General features: G+C 54.6%; 1 protein-coding gene across 2 annotated transcripts in view; it reads right to left on the reverse strand.

Moving 5' to 3' along the window:
* The window catches only part of KLHL22 (kelch like family member 22), a 31,866-nt gene extending 14,259 nt beyond the window's left edge, over positions 1-17,607 (reverse strand). For both annotated transcript variants that reach the window (XM_041003492.1, XM_041003493.1), the window contains exons 1-4: positions 17,554-17,607; positions 11,464-11,742; positions 5,911-6,076; positions 3,862-4,580 (exon numbers count right to left, since the gene is read on the reverse strand). In XM_041003492.1, coding sequence (XP_040859426.1) covers positions 3,862-4,580; positions 5,911-6,076; positions 11,464-11,693 — 1,115 coding nt within the window. In that variant the 5' untranslated portion in view covers positions 11,694-11,742; positions 17,554-17,607. The remainder of the gene's footprint in view (positions 1-3,861; positions 4,581-5,910; positions 6,077-11,463; positions 11,743-17,553) is intronic.
* Positions 17,608-18,014: the final 407 nt, after the last annotated feature.

Below are 18,014 nucleotides of genomic sequence, written 5' to 3' on the forward strand. Positions count from 1 at the left end.
CAACTTTTTTAAAAGATAAAAACAGTTTTAGTCACTGCTGAAGACTCAATGTATCACCCTGCCCCATCCAAGCAGGCCAAATTGCTGTCTCACACTCCTAATGTGCCATGTGGCAGCACTGGGCAGTGGAGACTGGCAGAAGTCAGACCTCGGGAGAGGTTCCCTTCTGAGGGGGCTCAGCGCCCCTCACAGAGCCCCCATAAGGACACAGGGAGACAGGACCTGCTCCTGGGCCACTCCGGGTTTACCAGCATCCAGACAGCAAAACAAATTCCCAATTGGGTCACCTAGAGTCTCCCAAACTACCTTGGCTCCTTGAACCCAGAGGTTGGATCTCGAGTTTGCATAAAAATGTCCTGGGGTCTTCATCAAATAAATGGTCTTTCTTCTGTGGTTCATGACTGCTAAATGTTTTAAAGCCTTTGCAAATATTTTAGTGATTTTAAAAAGGAGTTTAACAATATTAATGTCGGGGGGGTGGGTGGGAGGGAGGCAGCATGATGACTCTACTGGCTCATCCTCCACCTTCACGCACCAGCATCACTTATGGGCGCTGGTTCTAATCCCAGCAGCTCCACTTCCCATCCAGCTCCCTGCTTGTGGCCTGGGAAAGCAGTGGAGGATGGCCCAAAACCTTGGGACCCTGCACCCACACGGGAGACCATTTCCTGGAAGAAGCTCCTGCGTGAGGGCTCCTGGCTTCAGATCAGCTCAGCTCCAGCCATTACGACCTCTTGGGGAGTGAACCAGCAGATGGAATAAATCTTTAACAACAACAACAAAAACGACGTTAACAGGGATACAGAGGTGTGGTGCAGCAGTTAAGTTGCACCATTTGGTATGTCAGCATCCCATAACGCAGCACCTGGGTTTGAGTTCCAGCTCCTCCACTTCAGATCATGTTTCCTGATAATGCTCACCCTGGGAGGCAGCAGACAAGGGCTCAAGTACTTCCTGGACAGAGTCTCAGACTTGGCTGATATGGCCCAGTGGCTGCATTCATTTGGGGAATGAACCAGAGGATACAAGAGCTCTCATTTCGCCTTTTATTTTATTTTTTTTTAAAGATTTATTTTTATTTTTATTTATTTATTTATTTATTTTTTCATTGGAAAGGCGGATATACAGAGAGGAGAGACAGAGAGAAAGATCTTCCATCCGATGACTCACTCTCCAAGTGAGCGCAACGGCCGATGCTATGCCGATCCGAAGCCAGGAGCCTCTTCTGGGTCTCCCACGTGGGTGCAGGGTCCCAAAGCCTTGGGCCATCCTTGACTGCTTTCCTGGGCCACAGGCAGGGAGCTGGAAGGGAAGCGGGGCTGCCAGGATTAGAACCGGCGCCCATATGGGATCCCAGGCGTGCAAGGCGAGGACCTTAACCACTGTGCCACCGTGCCGGGCCCTCATTTCGCCTTTTAAATATAAGTAAATAAACACATTTTTTTTAAAAGATCATAACAGTGGGTAGGCATTGTGGTGTATCTGGTTAAGCCTCTTATGATGCCAGCATCCAGTATGAGCAATGGTTTGAGTCCCAACTGTTCCACTTCCAGCTCAGCTCCCTGCTAATGCCCCTGGGAAGGCAGTGGAAGATGGCCAAGTGCTTGGACCCCTCACCTGCGTGGGGAACTCGGAAGAAACTCCAGGTACCTGGCTTTGGCTTGGCCCAACCCTGACCATTGGAGCCATTTGGGGAGTGAACCAAGGGATCAAATATCTCTCTTCTCTCTCTCTCTCTGTTCTTGCTAACTGTGCCTTTTAAACAAACAAACAATTGTGGGCCCATGGGGAGGTTAACCAAACATCCATCCCACGAGCCCCCAGGCAGGCATACTGGTTCTGGCTACCCAAACCCCGCACTAGCTCCCCAGAGGCCGCAGCCACCTGCCCTGCCAGCTCCACCTGCTGCTGGAGGCAATGGTCAGCAGGATCTGGACACTGTCTGGAATTTGGCTTCAGTCACCGAACCACTGTCCTGCATGACACACAGATGGAAGGCCCAGAACAGGATGGGGCACATGGATGGGCAGTGCCCCACTCTCCTTCAATTTAGGGGTGGCATGGCCTGCAGGAAAACCCAGCCTCCCTGTGTCCTGGGCACACGGCTGTCTCCACCTTCCCCGAGCGTCCTGGGGGCTCTCTGCTCTGCATGCCTGTGGGCTGCTCCAGAGAAGAGAGAAGCCTGAGCCACGGTTCCCCATGTCTGCCCCGCACCTCAACGTACTTCAGGGGAGCGGTGGGGTGGGCGACAATCCTGAAGCCTGGTCACAGAGAGAAGCCCCAGTCAGCATCAACGCCAGCGTGGTTTCAAGCCCACAGGGCACATCGTTTGCGCTGGGGAGGAAATCTCCATGAACTCTGCCCTTCCCCATGTTTAACTACAAAGTATTATTGTCAGCTTCCGGTGGAGTCAACATCCCTTCCACACAGTCAATTGCTTCCGGAGGCCAGGACAGCAGAGCTGGTTGGGGAATGCCCCAATCCTGTTCAGCCAGGGTCACTCTGTTTTGCTTCCAAGTGCCATCCATGACTTGGCCAAGATCCCATCACCACCACCCTTGCCTTAAGAGAAATGAACGTGGTCAGCTTCTGCCTAATCATAGCTACCCACAAGCAACTGGCAAACTCCCTCTTGGCAACATTGGTTTTCTGTGCGCAGTGTAGATAACGGCATACTGCCCACGCAGGCCGAAGTATGGTAGTGGAGCCCCTGGAAATCCAATAGTAACTGAGAGTGGGGTGGGCAGTTGGGGAGGGGGGCTCCCGACCTACTGCGCCTTTCTCGGCTCCAAGCAGTGGCCTCACACATGACTGATGTGATATATCATAGCAGTCCATTTTGCTTCTGGGCAAAACGCTGCTGTCCCCTCCTTCTCCTGGGAGAACCTATGCCCAGCACACAATGCTCCCCATTTTTGGACTGGCCCAGTTCCACCAGTTGTGGCCATTTGGGGAGTGAACTAGCTAATAGAAGATATCCCAGGGGCCTGGCGCAATAGCCTAGCGGGCGAAAGTCCTGGCCTGGCATGCACCAAGATCCCATATGGGCACCAGTTCTAATCCCGAAGTTCCACTTCCCATCCAGCTCCCTGTTTGTGGCCTGGGAAAGCAGTAGAGGACGGCCCAAAGCCTGCACCCATGTGGGAGACGCAGAAGAAGCTCCTGGCTTCAGATCGGCTTAGCTCCGGCCGTTATGGCCACGAGGGAAGTGAATCAGTGCACGGAAGATCTGTCTCTGTGTGTCCTCCTGTCAGTATACAAAAATTAAAAAAAAAAAAAAAAAAGATTTCTCTGTCTCAGCCCCTACCCCCACTCCTACTTCTCTGTAATCCTGACTTTCTAAATAAATGAATAAATCTTAAAGAGAACAAGAGCCGGACAAGCAGAGCAGGCAGACAGAGGGACACTGAAATACGATGCAGGGAAGCGAAAGAGACAGGCCAGAGGAGTCACTGCCCTGTCCTCCCTCGCGGTAGCCTCAGTGCCTGTTCTGCTCCAGGTTCCCCGCGCCTCACGTGCAGCCAGGCCAGGATGACACTACACTCACCACCCAGGCTCTCCACCCAGCCAGGCTACACGGGCCAGGATGCAAGCTGAACAGGCTTCTGAGCAGCTGGCAAAGGAGGGACACAAGATACCCCTGGCCTTCCTTCACAGCTGTCCCTGTCCCTCTGAGGGCATCTGTGGAGGCATGTGTGCCCAACGTAGACTCAGGGAGCAGGTCTTCAGAGATGTGTCTGGGTCTCACATGACCCCTGTCTCCCCATCACCATCACACTCACTCCCACCCCAGGAGCCCTCTCCTCCCACCACACCCACCCCAGGGTCACCCAGAGACACCACCAGGCGGCTGCTCCTCACCTCCAGCACCGGGCCTCTGCTCGGAATCCCTGGACATTGTTGTCCCCGCCAATCAGGTACACGAAGTTGTTAAGCACCGCGATGCCCTGGTTGGACATGCGGGGGGCCAGCGAGGCGGTGAAGTGCTTCCATTCGCCCAGCAGGGGGTTCAGGTACTTGGCCTGGTCGCTCAGCACCGTGGACGGTGTAGAATGGATGCCTCCGAAGCCCACGACGCACCGCACGTCCGACCGCAGCTCCGTCTGCGGGCCCTGCAGGCTGGGCTGCAAGCTCTCATTCCGGTGGTACATGAGGGCGCTGGCCACCGTGTCCCGCAGCGGGCTGGGGTCCAGCTTATCATGCAGGCGCTGCAGGACCTCGGCTTCCATCAGTGGGAAGCGCACCGTCTCCAGGAGCTTGGGGGGCTCATGCAGTGCGATCTGGTCGGCCTGCACCTGCTCCGGGGTGTAATGGTAGAGCAGGGCCCCCTCGTACACCTCGGCCTCGCGTGACACCTCTAGCCGGTTGCTGCTGAGCAGGGAGTACACCTTCTCCAGGGGCAGTTGGCGGTACTTGTCGGTCCGGGAGAAGGCCACAAAGTTCTTGAGAATGTAGGCATCCAGCTGTTCCGTCAGGCGGTTCAGGTCAAACAGCTCAGCCAGCCGGTACACATCTAGGATGTTCTCCTCATCCACCCAGGACAGGAGGAAGTCGCAGCAGAAGTGGATGATTTCCGGGATCTGCAGGAAGAAGGACAGCCAGTCTGGACTCTGGGGAGCAGGCAGTGCGGTATGGTGGGAGGGGTGGGGGAAAGGACTAGAGACAGGGGTGCAGAGGAGGGAAGACAAAAAGCCTTCCTCAACTGTTCCCCAACTTTCTGATAAATTAGAGTCAGCCCCAAGCTGGTTGACTGCCACCAGACTGCCCTGGGAATATACTAGGTGTGAGGGGCAGGGGGAGGCCACTTAGTGCCTTGGCTTCCACATCTGTAGACAGATGTGCAATGACTGGGGCGTGGGAGTTGGAGGGTGGGAAACAGCCTGGCACAGGGCGAGCCGCCCGCAGGTGTTGCTGCCTTCTGATGACAAATGTCAGCTCGACAGAGAAAAGGAACCTTGTCCCCATTTTAGAAAGGACTCAGCCCTTTCCCCACTAGCCCAGCCCAGCCCACTCCTGGCTTTGGGGGGTCACTGGGGGAGTGAACCAGCAGGGATGGAAGATTTCTCCCTCTTCCTCACTCTGTAACTCTACTGCTTCCAGGGTCTCTTTAATCAATGGGAGAATGTGGTGAGTCCTCCAGTGTGAACTGCTGGATTTCTGAGGGTCTTTTGGTGAACAGCTGTGCTGACAACACAGAAGCCAAACAGCCCAGTGAAGGCGACCAAGGGACAGCTGAACAAACTGTAGAGAGACAGTGCTGGGCAAGGTGTGGCGTCAGCACATCTGACAGGTGTAGGGAGGGAAAGAAAAGGCATAAGCGAGCTGGGAGAAGGAGAGGGAGGCCAGGGTGGGACGAGGGGACAGCTGTAGAGAGACAGCCGTAAGTGCAACGTGTGGGGAGACACATAGGGAGTCCCCGAGGTCCTGTGCCCCGGACGCTGACAGAATAGTGTGGGACTCACAGAGCGGGGAGCCTGGGAGCCTGGACAGGGAACTCCAGGCAGGAGCAGACAGATGGCTGTACCTTGGTTGCCTGACGGGTGATGGGAAGGGGGCAAATGTACTGGAATTCCCCAGAGTGAAAATGGCAGGGATAACACGGGGACAGCAGAGAGCTCTGAGCAAAAGAACACGGGAAAGTTCTAGATGAAGACAGGTGTGGTGGGGCAGTCAGTCTCATTATTGCTCAATCCATATCGTGGCGCAGGGGACAGGGCATCCTCCAGCTGCCCAGACCGTTACTGTGCTGCCTATACACATCTTCGGGTGAAGGAAGATCAGGATAAACCTGCTGGGTGCCCCCACACCCTCCTGGCACACCCTTGGGCCAATGTCACTGCCCGGCGGGCACAGCACACAGGCATCCTTGGCTGGGCGTGCCTGTGTGCTGCTCCCGGAGGCAAGCCCCACCTGCAGCTGGCAGGCGGCCACCAGCGTCTCCTGCACGTTGCTGAGGTTGAGCTCCAGCTCGGACGTGTATATGAAATGCAGGATCTGGCACATGGCGTTGTAGGACACGCCGTGGATCAGCACCTCCTCCTGCTCCATCTCCTTCAGGCCCCCAGCGAACATCCCTCTGCAAAAGAAGACACAGGGCAGGTTAGACGAGGCAGGACGGCAGCAGGGCCAGCCTGGGAGAGTGCTGACCACTCTGCAGGGGAACAGCCTGCAGCCATGGAGGCTCGGGCAACCATCTTCCTGGCTGGGGGTCCTGAGAAATGGGGCCCAGACCGAGGGGCAGCGTCTCCAATGTGTTACAGCTTGAAGGAACGGTGGAATGAGGAGAACAAAGAAAAGTCACTCCCGACATGTGAACCTGCTGAGCTCCTTCCAAACACCTGGTGCCACTCACAAGTACAAAAAGCGGGGCCCAGCACGGCAGCCTAGTGACTAAAGTCCTCGCCTTGCACACGCCAGGATTCTACATTAACGCTGCTTTGTATCCTGCCTACTCCCCTTCCCTTCCAGCTCCCTGCTCATGGCCTGGGAAGGCAGTAGAGGACGGCCCAAAGCCTTGGGAGCCTGCACCGGTGTGGGAGACCTGGAGAAGACTCTGGTCTCCTGGCTTCGGATTGGCACAGCTCTGGCCATTGAAGCCACTAGGGGAGGGAACCAACAGATGGGAAGATTTTTCTCTGTCTCTCCTCCTCTTTGTATATCTAACTTTCCAATAAAAATAATTCTTTAAATAAATAAATCATAAGGGAAAAAAAAAAAGAAAAAGAATGAAGATCATCAGGAGGCAGCATTTTCTGGCGCCCCATATCAGAGCACCAGTTCAGATCCTGGCTGCTCCATGTCCAAGCCAGTTCCTTACAAATGTGCCTAGGGAAATAGCAGGTGATGGCCCCAACACTCAAGTCCCTGTAATCTACAGGTGAGACCCGGATGGATTGTTAGGTTCGCGGTTTCAATGCCTGGACCAACACTGGCTGCTACGGTCACTTATGGAGCAAATCGAGCTAAGCGTCCTCTCCCTTCCTGTCACTCTGCCTTTCAAATAAATTAAAAAAAAAAAAAAAGGAAATCATATCACTTGCTGTAATGGGACACTTAGTAAGCAATTCACAAAAGGATAAACACTACGATTCTACGTGTGAGGAATTGAGAGCAGTCAAACCCACAGAAACAACAGAAAGTGGAATGGAGCTTTACGGGGGTTGGGGTGGGTGATACAGAGTTTTTTGCAAGAACACAAAGGCATATTTTAGAAATCGGTTTCACAACATGAATGTGCTCTGATGGCCACTGAACTAGGCAGTTAAAAATAGTTAGGGTGGGGCCCGCTGCCGTGGCCTAGCGGCTAAAGTCCTCGCCTTGAACGCGCCGGGATCCCATATGGGCGCTGGTTCTAATCCCGGCAGCTCCACTTCCCATCCAGCTCCCTGCTTCTGGCCTGGGAAAGCAGTTGAGGACGGCCCAAAGCCTTGGGACCCTGCACCCGTGTGGGAGATTCAGAAGAGGCTCCGGGCTCCTGGCTTTGGATCGGCACAGCTCCAGTCATTGCGGCCACTTGGGGAGTGAATCATCAGATGGAAGATCTTTCTCCTTTGTCTCTCCTCCTCTCTATATGTCGGATTTTCCAATAAAAATTTAAAAAGTAAATAAATAATTTATAAAGAGAGAGAGAGAGAAAATTCAAGCCTCTGTCCACCCTGTCTTGCTAAGTTGTGGCTCTTGCAGGGACAGGAAAGGAACCAGGGGATGCCCTAGCATTCTCTAGAACGTTGAAGAATGATTTGCAAGGATGTCTTGTTCCTTGTTTGGGGATCGCCGCAGGATGAGAAGCAGGAGGTGAAGGGGAGCGGGCAAAGTGTCACAGACCCAACCAGTTTACGCTCAGATACCCAGGAGGAAGGCAGCTGAGAGGGCAAAAGAACTTCCAGGGGAAGGAGCTGTGTGGAGTCAAGAGGCTGGGGAGGGAAAGGAGACAGATGGGAGGGGCAGGAACAGAGAAGGGAGGAGGCCTAGAGCTGACGCAGGGGCAGGGTCCCCATGACTTGGGTCACCCCAACTGTTTTCCCAGGCCACAAGCCAGGAGCTGGATGGGCAATAGATCAGCTGGGACAGGAACCAGCACCTATATGGGGATCCCAACGCATGCAAGGAGAGGACTTTAGCCCTGGCTCCTGCTCTTTGTAAAACAGTAACTCAAACAGCACAGGGCAGGGTGAGCCAGCAACCCTCAGTCGTGCCCCTCCCCCCATCCTTCTCCCTTCCTGTTGGTCTCCAGAGTTCCGGCTACAAATCCTGAAGGTCGTGGAAGGCTTCTGACCCCTGACAGCAAGGCAGCATCCATGCTGTCCTTCAAGGAGCAAAGGGGATCGGGGCAGGATATGGGATCAGCCTGTGGGAGGGGATGCCCAGGAGGCCCCATAGCCTGCTGTCTAGCAAGAGCTGTCCCTGGGTGGGTCTCTCTGCTGAGTGAGGCACTCCCTGAGTGTCTCAGCCCTGTCCACTGCTGCCCTGGGTGCTCTCAGGAGACTTGTAAAGGCCTCAGCCGGCAGGAGAGGAGTGCAGGCAGGGTGGGGGTGGTTGGGGTGGACGGGAAGGAATGACCCATTATTTCTATAGATTTTCTCCACGCTCTCGTCCCATTTGGCAGTGCCTGACAGTTTCCTGCCAGGGAGTAGCGAGGGCTCAAGGAACCGGCTTCCTGCCATCCACCAAGAGGCCTGGCTGGCATTCCTGGCTCCTGATTTGGGCCCCAGCTGTTGCCAAGAACTCAGAGGGTGAACCAGCAGATATAAAAATCTCTCTTGGGCCTGGCGCGGTGGCGCAAGTGGTTAAAGGTCCTCGCCTTGCACGCCCGGGATCCCATATGGGCGCCGGTTCCAATCCCGGCAGCCCCGCTTCCCTTCCAGCTCCCTGTTTGTGGCCTGGGAAAGCAGTCGAGGACGGCCCAAAGCTTTGGGAACCTGCACCCGCGTGGGAGACCCAGAAGAGGCTCCTGGCTTCGGATTGGCATAGTATCGACCCGTTGCGCTCACTTGGGGAGTGAATCATTGGACGGAAGATCTTCCTCTCTGTCTCTCCTCTCTGTATATCCGCCTTTCCAATGAAAAAAAAATAATAATTAAAAAAAAAAAATCTCTCTTGTCTCTGGGAAAAGGGCCTCAGGTCAGGCCTGATGTGGTAGTCTAGCAGCTAAAATCTCAATCTTGGCTGGTGGCCCCGCTTCGCATCCAGCTCCCTGCTTGTGGCCTAGGAAAGTAGTCGCGGGTGACCCAAGGTCCTGGGACCTGCACCCATGTGGGAGACCCAGAAAAGGCTCCATGCCACTGGCTTTGGACGTTGCAGCCGCTTGGGGAGTGAATCAACGGATGGAAGATCTTCCTGTCTCTCTTCCTCTCTGTATATCTGACTTGCCAATAAAATTTTTTTTTAAAAAAGGCCTCAGCCAGACACTAGCCCTCTCCCCAACCCTGCCCGGCTCCAGACCAGGAAACTGAAAAGACACTGATGCCCAGGGACATGTCTGCACCAAACCACCAAGTCACATGTTCCACAAGTCTTTTAAGGAGGCACTTACACTATAAAGCAAGTCTTTGTTTGACAGTTGCTAAAAATCGTAATTTTTTTTTTTATTTGAAAGGCAGAGTTACAGACAGAGGAAAGAGGGAGGGGGGAGAGGCAGAGGGGGGGAAGAGGGGGTGAGAGAGAGAGAGAAATACTATTCTTCCATCTGCATGGCTGCAAGGGCCAGGGTTGGACCAGGCCGCCGAAGCCAGGAGCCAGGAGCTTCTTCTGGATTTCCCACATGACTACACAGACCCAAGTGCTTGGGCCATGCTCCACGGCTTTCCCAGGCCGTAAGCAGGGAGCTGACTTAGAAGTGGAGCAGCTGGGACTCAAACTGGCGCCCAATGAGATAACAGTACTGCAGGTGGAGGCTTAACCTTCTATAATACCATGGCTGAGCCAGTTCAGTCAGTTTCTAAGTTCTTTTTTTTTTTTTAAGAGAGACAGAATTACAAACAAGACAACATGGAAGACAACATGGACAAACAGGAACAGACTTAGGGTATTACGCTTGGGGATGAGAGGCTCAGGCTGGCTCCTGCTGGTGGCCCTCATTCCCTCGGAGCCTCACCCAAAAGTGTGTGATGAGGGGCACAATGGCACCACCTCCATGGGGTTCACAGCAGCATGAAAAATGGGGAGAGGGAAATGGAATGGCAGCCTGCCTTGTATCCACGAACACAGGATGTATGCATTCAAACTTTGAAGGATGTGTGTTGACAACCACTTCGGATGAGTCATTTTAGGGTGTCAATGTGAGCAGGGCTAGGAATCTGGGCTAAAGGAACTAGGTGTGGCGGGGAGTCTGTCTCTAGCAAAGACAGTCCTCTGAATCCCTGAGGACCAACCCAGGAAGCTCTGCCCTCCAACCAATCAGCCGGAGCCCTGACTAGATGGACAGGCGAGGGAAGGGTCTCCCTTCTTTCCCCTTCTCCCTCCCCCCAATGCTGGGACACCCCTTTCTCCCCCCCATGAGTATCACAGTCCCACACTCCTGGCCACTGGACAGCAGCTGCCTGCTGCTACCACTGCCTGGTTGTCAGGCTTTCCAGACTGCCCAATGCCCTGTCCTCCAGCACTGAGGCCTCCAGCCTGCTGTGTGATCTGTGGTGTCATGACTTCCAATGTCCCATGGGCTAATTCTCTTCCCGTATTCTGTTCGTTTTGTCTCTCTGAAGAGCCTGTGCCCCCAGCATTGGGGAGAAGACACTAACTCCAGCCCATGTGTACAGGAGACAGACAAGCCAGTGATGTTAGTCTGCCATCCCACGAGAACCCCATGAGAGGCCATGGAGCCACCTGCTGTGAGGGACAGAAGGCCAGCACCTGAGGGAGAAGAGATGTGACCAAGCCAGGGAAGGCGGCAGGAGGGTGGCAGTGGCCGACATCCTCAGGACCCTCCCAGCTGGCATCAGAGCTGTGATGGGGTGGGCGTGGTCCAAGAGACAGGGCGGGCCAGAGGCCAGCTCCAGTTGGAGAAGGGTGCGTGGAGTAGGCATAGAGAGAAAAGAAATGGATCACTATGATTTCTTCGAACTTACATAAAGGGTGGGAGTAGAAAGAGGGCACACTGTGGGAAACATGCTAGCAAGTGGGCCTTGGTATTCCTCCAGAACGTTCCAGAAGGTTTCAGGTTTTCCCAGTGAAAATGCTGAGGGGGTGAGGGTACAAGCCAGGGACAGGCAGAAAATCAGTTTGTACTTGCAGCAGAAGCTTCGTTTTATATTTATATAAAAGCCATATGAGATTTGTTTAAGAGCACATCCAAGGGACTACCCGGGTCAAATCTAAGAATCCATTCCTTGCTCCTTTTGAAGGCTAAGGGAGACTTTGGGGAACAGGCAGAAGCGAGCCCGGCCACAGCTCTGAGCCTGCCTCACGCAGCTGGCGCTGAGTGCAGAGGGACACCTGCCTCCCCTCCCACCCTCTCCGCAGACTTACCGGAAGTAGTCGCAGGATGCTGCCAGCAGGATTCGGTGGGCCGCGATGTGTCGCCCCTCTACCACGAGGACGACGTCGAAGAGGATGCCGCTGTCCCGCAGTGCCAGCAGCCCCCGGAGCAGGGCCTGGGAGTGCTGTGTGCTGCGGTAAGTGTTGGTGCCACAGTGAGACTGCGAGGGCTGCTGCGAGGGCAGCTTGCACAGCTGGGTAAACTCCTGCTCCTCCGCCATAGCGACGGCTCCACGGGCACCCACCACACCGCCGCGGCCGGCCCGTCAGCTGCAAGGACAAGAGAGCCAGGCCGAGTGAGAGGACAGGTGGCATGCGGAGGGGCAGAGGGGAAAGGCCCAAAAAGACCTGTCCCCCTGGGGTGTTCTAAAACAGGCTCAATTGGATAATCCTCTTCCTTGCAACTGCAGGCATCCCATGAGAATACTGGTTTGGGTCCCCTGGGTCCCAGCTACTCCACTTCCCATCCAGCTCCCTGCTTGTGGCCTGAGAAAGCATTCAAGGATGGCCCAAAGCCTTGGGACCCTGCACCCGCATGGGAGTCCCAGAAGACACCCCCGGTTTTGAGAATCCACCAGTTCCACTTCTCAAACCAGCTTCCCACCACAGCACAACTCTGGAGGTGGCAGGGGATGGTGCAAGCTCTTGAGTCCCTGCCAAACCACGAAGGGGAGGCCTGAATGGAACTCCAAGTTCCTGTCTTTGGCCTGGCCACACACTGGCTACTGGTGAGCACCTCCTGGGATGGGGGGGGGGGGGAGCGGTGAGCCCAAACATGGGAGATCTCTGCCTCTCAAATTATTTTTTTATTTTTAAAATATTTCTTACAATGAAGACAGCATGGAAACACTTGAATATATCAAATTCTCAAGAAGTTCCTCCTTTTGAGAAAGAAAAAAACTGGGTTTCCTCCCACAGGAGTAGATGCATAAAAACAGCAAGGCCTGGCACTGGCACCTGGGGTATATAGGCTTAGCTTCCACCTGTGGTGCCAGCATCCCAAATGGGCACTGGCTCATATCCTGACTGTTCCACTTCTCTTCTAGCTTCCTGTTAAGGCTTTCCTGGGAAAGCAGCAGAGGATGGCCCAAGTCCTTAGGCTCCTGCACCTACATGGGAGACCCAGAAGCAGCTCCTGGCTCCTGGCTTTGGATCTGCTCAGCTCCAGCCATAAGGCCATTTGAGAAGAGAATCAGTGGGTAAATCTACTGTCTTGCTCCTTCCCTTTGCAACTCTGCCTTTCAGATAAAAATAAAAATACATCTTCTTTTTTTTTTTTTAAAGTAAATCTTTAAATAAGAAAAAGGCGGGCCCGGCACGGATAAAGTAATCGCCTGGAACGTGCAGGGATCCCATATGGCCACCGGTTCTAATCCCGGCAGCTCCACTTCCCATCCAGCTCCCTGCCTGTGGCCTGGGAAAGCAGTTGAGGACAGCCCAAAGCTTTGGGACCCCGCACCCAAGTGGGAGACCTGGAGAAGAGGATCCTGGTTCCTGGCTTCAGAGCCGATGCGGTCACTTGGGGAGTGAATCATCGGATGAAAGATCTTCCTCTCTGTCTCTCCTGCTCTCTGTATACCTGACTTTGTAATAAAAATAAATAAATCTTAAAAAAAAAAAAAAAAAAAGAAAGAAAGAAAAGAAAAAGGCAAGGCCTGAGTGATGTGGGTCATGAAGCCCAGAGGTCAGAGAATGATTCTGACTTAGCAGTGCTGGCCCCTAGGACTGCCTTCTCGGAGACTCTGACCGCCAAGCACAGTACTAGCAGACCCTAGGGATCATCAGCCTCCTATTTAAAAACCCAGGGTTACTCTCTAGTAATGGAATTTACATGCAGATTTGAAAAAAAAATAACACAAGCTGATTGGATTATAGTCTTAGGCACCCAGCCAATCAGACAAACCTACTGCAAAACACAGCCTCCAGGATATCCAGGAGCAACTGCCAACAGCCAGCTGGTCCTGCTTGGGGAGTGGCCAGTCCCTCAGCGCACATTCCCTGGGGCCCCCTGCACTGCTGGCCAGGCTGGCCAGGAGCATCTGCTGATCCTGCTCAGGGAGTGGCCAGTCCCCCTGCACATGTTCTCTGGGGCCCTGGCACTGCTGGCCAGGCTGGCCAGGAGCATCTGCTGCTTCCCATCAGACATGCTCTATCTCCCTCCTGAAAGCAGGACATTCCCCCATCCACCCAGGTGGCCAGAGCTGAGGCACAGTCCCCCCACTGACCACCTCCTGCTTGGAATTTGTGACTCCTTCCTCTGACCCAACGCTCCCAGGTTCAGCCCAGAAGCCAGCATGGCCTGCCATTATCCCCAGCTCTATGCCAAATCTAGCCATGGGCTTTCCCGACCAGCCTGTTTTGTTTTGTTTTGTTTGTTTTTGTCGCTGGCTCTCCTGTCCGTGTGGAAAGCCTCACTGTCTCCATTGTCTCTGTCTCTAATCCTCATGCCCTCCCTGACCTCCTTCCTCACCCACCTGGGGTACACTGAGAGGACACACGCTGCCCAGGCAGCACAGAGATGCCCAAATGCCCGTAAATGTTCCCCCTGATGCCTCCAGTACTGTCTCCTGCTTGGGGCTCCCTGTGACTCATCTCAAAATCCTCCGAGGACCCAGCACGATGGTTCAATTAGTTAATCCTCCCGTTGCAAGCACCAGAATCCTTTATAAGCACTGGTTCATGTCCCATCTGCTCCACTTCCCTGGCCTGGGAAAGCAGTAGAGGATGGTCCAAGGCCTTGGGAGCCTGTACCTGAGTGGGAGACCTAGAAGAAGCTCCTGGGTTATGACTGGCTCATTTCCGGCTATAATGGCCACTTGGGGAGTGAATCAGCAGACAGAAGATCTTTCTCTTTCTTTTCCTTCTCTCTCTCTCATAATTCTACCGTTCAAATCAGAATAATTAAAAAAATAATAATAAATGTGCAATCTATGTCACCTGCCTAACCCAAGGAGACTCAGCCTCTGGGAGCACTAACTTCATCTCCAGGACACACATTTCAAAGCCTACCATTTGTTTGTAAAATCAGACTCCAGACACCTGATTCCTATCTCTAGACCTCAACATCGTTCCCAACAACGGAGTCCAGGCAGCCTTCTCCTGAGAGTGACAGCTATCTCAGACACCAAGCCCCAGGAGCACAACAGCTCCTGTGGGTGTGGATGAGCTGCTGCTGCTTTGCTACAGGGCGTCATGGAAGGACTCCTTGTCTGGGAGGGCCATGTTCACGTGTCAAGTACGACTCAAGGAATTCAGTTATGGGCCCGGCGGCATGGCCTAGTGGCTAAAGGCCTCACCTTGAACGCACCGGGATCTGACATGGGCACCGGTTCTAGTCTCAGCAGCCCCACTTTCCATCCAGCTCCCTGCTGTGGCCTGGGAAAGCAATCAAAGATGGCCCAAAGCCTTGGGACCCTGCACCCAAGTGGGAGACCTGGAAGAAGTTTCTGGTTCCTAGCTTCGGATCGGCATAGCACTGGCCGTTGCGGTCACTTGGGGAGTGAATCACTGGATGGAAGATCTTCCTCTCTGTCTCTCTTCTCTGCATATCTGACTTCGTAATAAAAATAAATAAATCTTATAAAAAAAAAGGAATTCAGTTATGTAGGGGTGGAAAACCCTCTTTCTGCCAAGGGCCACTGGAATGTTTGTACCGTCTGCTAGCCATACACAATTATGAACTCAAAACATGAGTCTGCTATCCATATACTGAACTTGGAGTCTTGCCTATGACTGTCTCGGCAAGGGCAGACCCAAAGATTTTTGCTGTCCTTACGTGTCCCATGGCATGGGGTTGGATGCTAGGTGCTTAGGGCCTGTGAGGGGGAAAAAACGAATTTCCTGCTAGGAAGGACCACACCCATCCTCGGACCGGGCTTGCTGGACACGGGACCACAACAGTTGAAATCAAACAGAGGTGAGCTCAAGCTTGAGCCATGGAGTGGAAAATCTCTCAGGGACATTCAGAGAGAAGAGTGAGCAGTGGATGTTGGAAGAGGTGAAGGACAACTTCCTTTATAAAACTTTTGACAACACAATGAAACAGTATTCACTATCCCTTGCAAGTAGGATATTGCAGATAAACAGGTCCAGTCACCATCAGGATTATCTCCAGAAAAAAAAAAAATTTATTTAGCAGAATGAAAAAAACAATGTGAAACACTAACCAGGGTCTGCTATTCCTTGTAGGCCCCCCCTCAACCTACAGGTGTTTCATAAATAAATTCTCAAACTTTCTTATGTCATACACTTGTGCTTCAAACACAAAAGCCAGCCAAAGGTATGTTATAAAACCTCCAACCCAATCAGATCCTCTCCCAGGGCAAACTCACTAGTCCACACTCCTGCAGAACCTTCTAGAAGGCCTTCTAAAGAGTCTCGGGAGAATGTGTAAATCCAGAACCTTCTTCCCCGACCCCCTTTTCCTTTTACAGATGTATTTATTTATCAGCAAGGCAGAGTGATAAAGACGGAGACACAAGACATGACTCCCCCCAATGCCAGCAACAGTGGGGGCTGAGGCACGACCAAGCCAAGGGGTGAGAAAGTCCATCCGGGTCTCCCGTGGTGGAGGAGGGCAGCAGGGACTCAGTACTCCAGCCATCACCTGTTGTCGCCCTGGGGGCATTGGCAGGAAGCTGGTTCAAAAGCCTGTGAGTGGCTGGGATAAAAGCCAGGCATTCCAGTGCGGGCTGCAGGCATCCCAAGTGGCAAGTTTAACTGGCTGAGCCACACAGTTCTTTTGCAAGCAACTGTATATCCCTCCCACCATCCAGTACTAGAAATAGACCCTTGGAGGCTCCTCCAAAGGCTGCAAACAGTAGTATGCTTTAAAAAAAAAAAAAAAAAAAGAAAGAAAGAAAAGAAAAAAAAAAGTTGGCTGGGCCATACATGCAGCAGGCATCTGGGGAGGGGAGAAGTTTCTAGATGACCAGAAGTTGAGGGCCCAGTCTAAAGGACTGTGAGCAAACGTGCTCCTTCCCGAAGGCCCCACCCCCCCCTCTTGTGCCCCACGGCTGTGTTATAAGATCCTGATTGCAGCCAGTAGCTGTTATCTCACAGGCAGTGTTTCTTTTTAATCTCTGCTGACTGAAACGATTAGGAAAAAAAAAAAAAAAAAACTCGATATTTCAGGGTGTCACGGTCTTACTGTCATGGACACTTTTAAGTGTAGAAAGTTCCCAGGCCGAATGCTCTCAGCAACGCTTGCATTCATTTTCCGAAGGCTTCCCCACCCCAGCTCCACCCTCCCCCCATCAAAGCTGACTGTTCTCTACCGAACCCCAAAACCCAGGGGTAGCCAAGGACCAAGAGGTGCACCACAGGTCACCGGGGCGGGGGAGGGAGACACGGGGAACGAGGAAGTGGGTCCCAGTTTCCGGAGGTGGGGGCAGGGAAAAGCTGGCAGAGCTCAGCCGACTGGTACCTAGTAGGGCATCTCGGGTCCCCCTGCCCAGGCCGAGCTGCCCACGGGAGGAGGAGCCCGGGGACACAAGGTGATGGTGGCAGCGGCGACGCCCCCGCTGCTCCCCGCGCCAAGATCGCCAACAGCCCTGCGCGATTTGGCACTGGACAGCGCCATCTCCGGCTTTTTCACCAAGAAAGCCAGCGATCTAACCCGACCAGGCTGCAGCACACCCCCCACACACACACACACACCCCACCCCGGCCCCCTTCCCCAGGGCGGCGTCGTTTTGGCCCGGCCCCTCCACGCACCCGCCTGTTGCAGGGTCGCCGCGGGCCGGCCAAGGCCCCGCTGAGCGCCCGGGGGTGCAGGGAACCCCAGCGGGCGTAGGGCCCGCACCCCGCGCGCGGACACCCCGCGCCCCGGCCAAGCGCCACCCCGTGGCTGTGGGTGTGGGTGGGCCGCTGCCCCGCCACGTCAGGCGGCCGCCCGCTCCCCCTCCGGCCGCCGACCCCCGCGCCTCCGGGCGCTCCCGCGCGCCTCGCTCCACCCGGACCCCGCGGCCGCTCTCGCGCACCCCTCCGCCCCGGCCCCGCTCCACCCGCTCGCTCCCCGCGCCCGGTTCTTCTCCCCCCACTCCGCAGCCACCCCGCCACCACAACGCCTTCGCAGCTGACCTGGAGCCGCCGCAAGCCGGAGGCCGCACTCGCGAGGGGGCGGGGCGGGGGCGGGGCTTCGGCCGGCACGTGGTGCGCCGCGCAGGCGCGGGGCGGGTCGGGGCGCCGCCTGAGGGGCCTGAGGGGAGCGGCGGAGTGTAGGGGTGAGGGAAGGTGGAGTGAGGGGTGCAGGACTAGGGGAAGGAGGAGTGAGAGGTGCAGCACGGACTGGGGGAAGGAAGAGTGAGGGTTTGGGGCTGAGGGAAGGAGAAGTGAGGGGTGTGGGGGTGAGGGAAGGAGGAGTGAGGGGTGTGGGGCTGGTGGAAGGAGGAGTGAGGGGTGTGGGGCTGAGGGAAGGAGGAGTGAGGGGTGCAGCACGGACTGGAGGAAGGAGGAGTGAGGGTTTGGGGCTAAGGGAAGGAGGAGTGAGGGGTGCAGCACGGGCTGGAGGAAGGAGGAGTGAGAGGTGCAGCACTGGGGGA

The sequence above is a fragment of the Ochotona curzoniae genome, unplaced genomic scaffold, assembly GCF_017591425.1.
Source record: "Ochotona curzoniae isolate NIBS_2020 unplaced genomic scaffold, NIBS_Ocur_1.0 scaffold_274, whole genome shotgun sequence".
NCBI lineage: Eukaryota > Metazoa > Chordata > Mammalia > Lagomorpha > Ochotonidae > Ochotona > Ochotona curzoniae.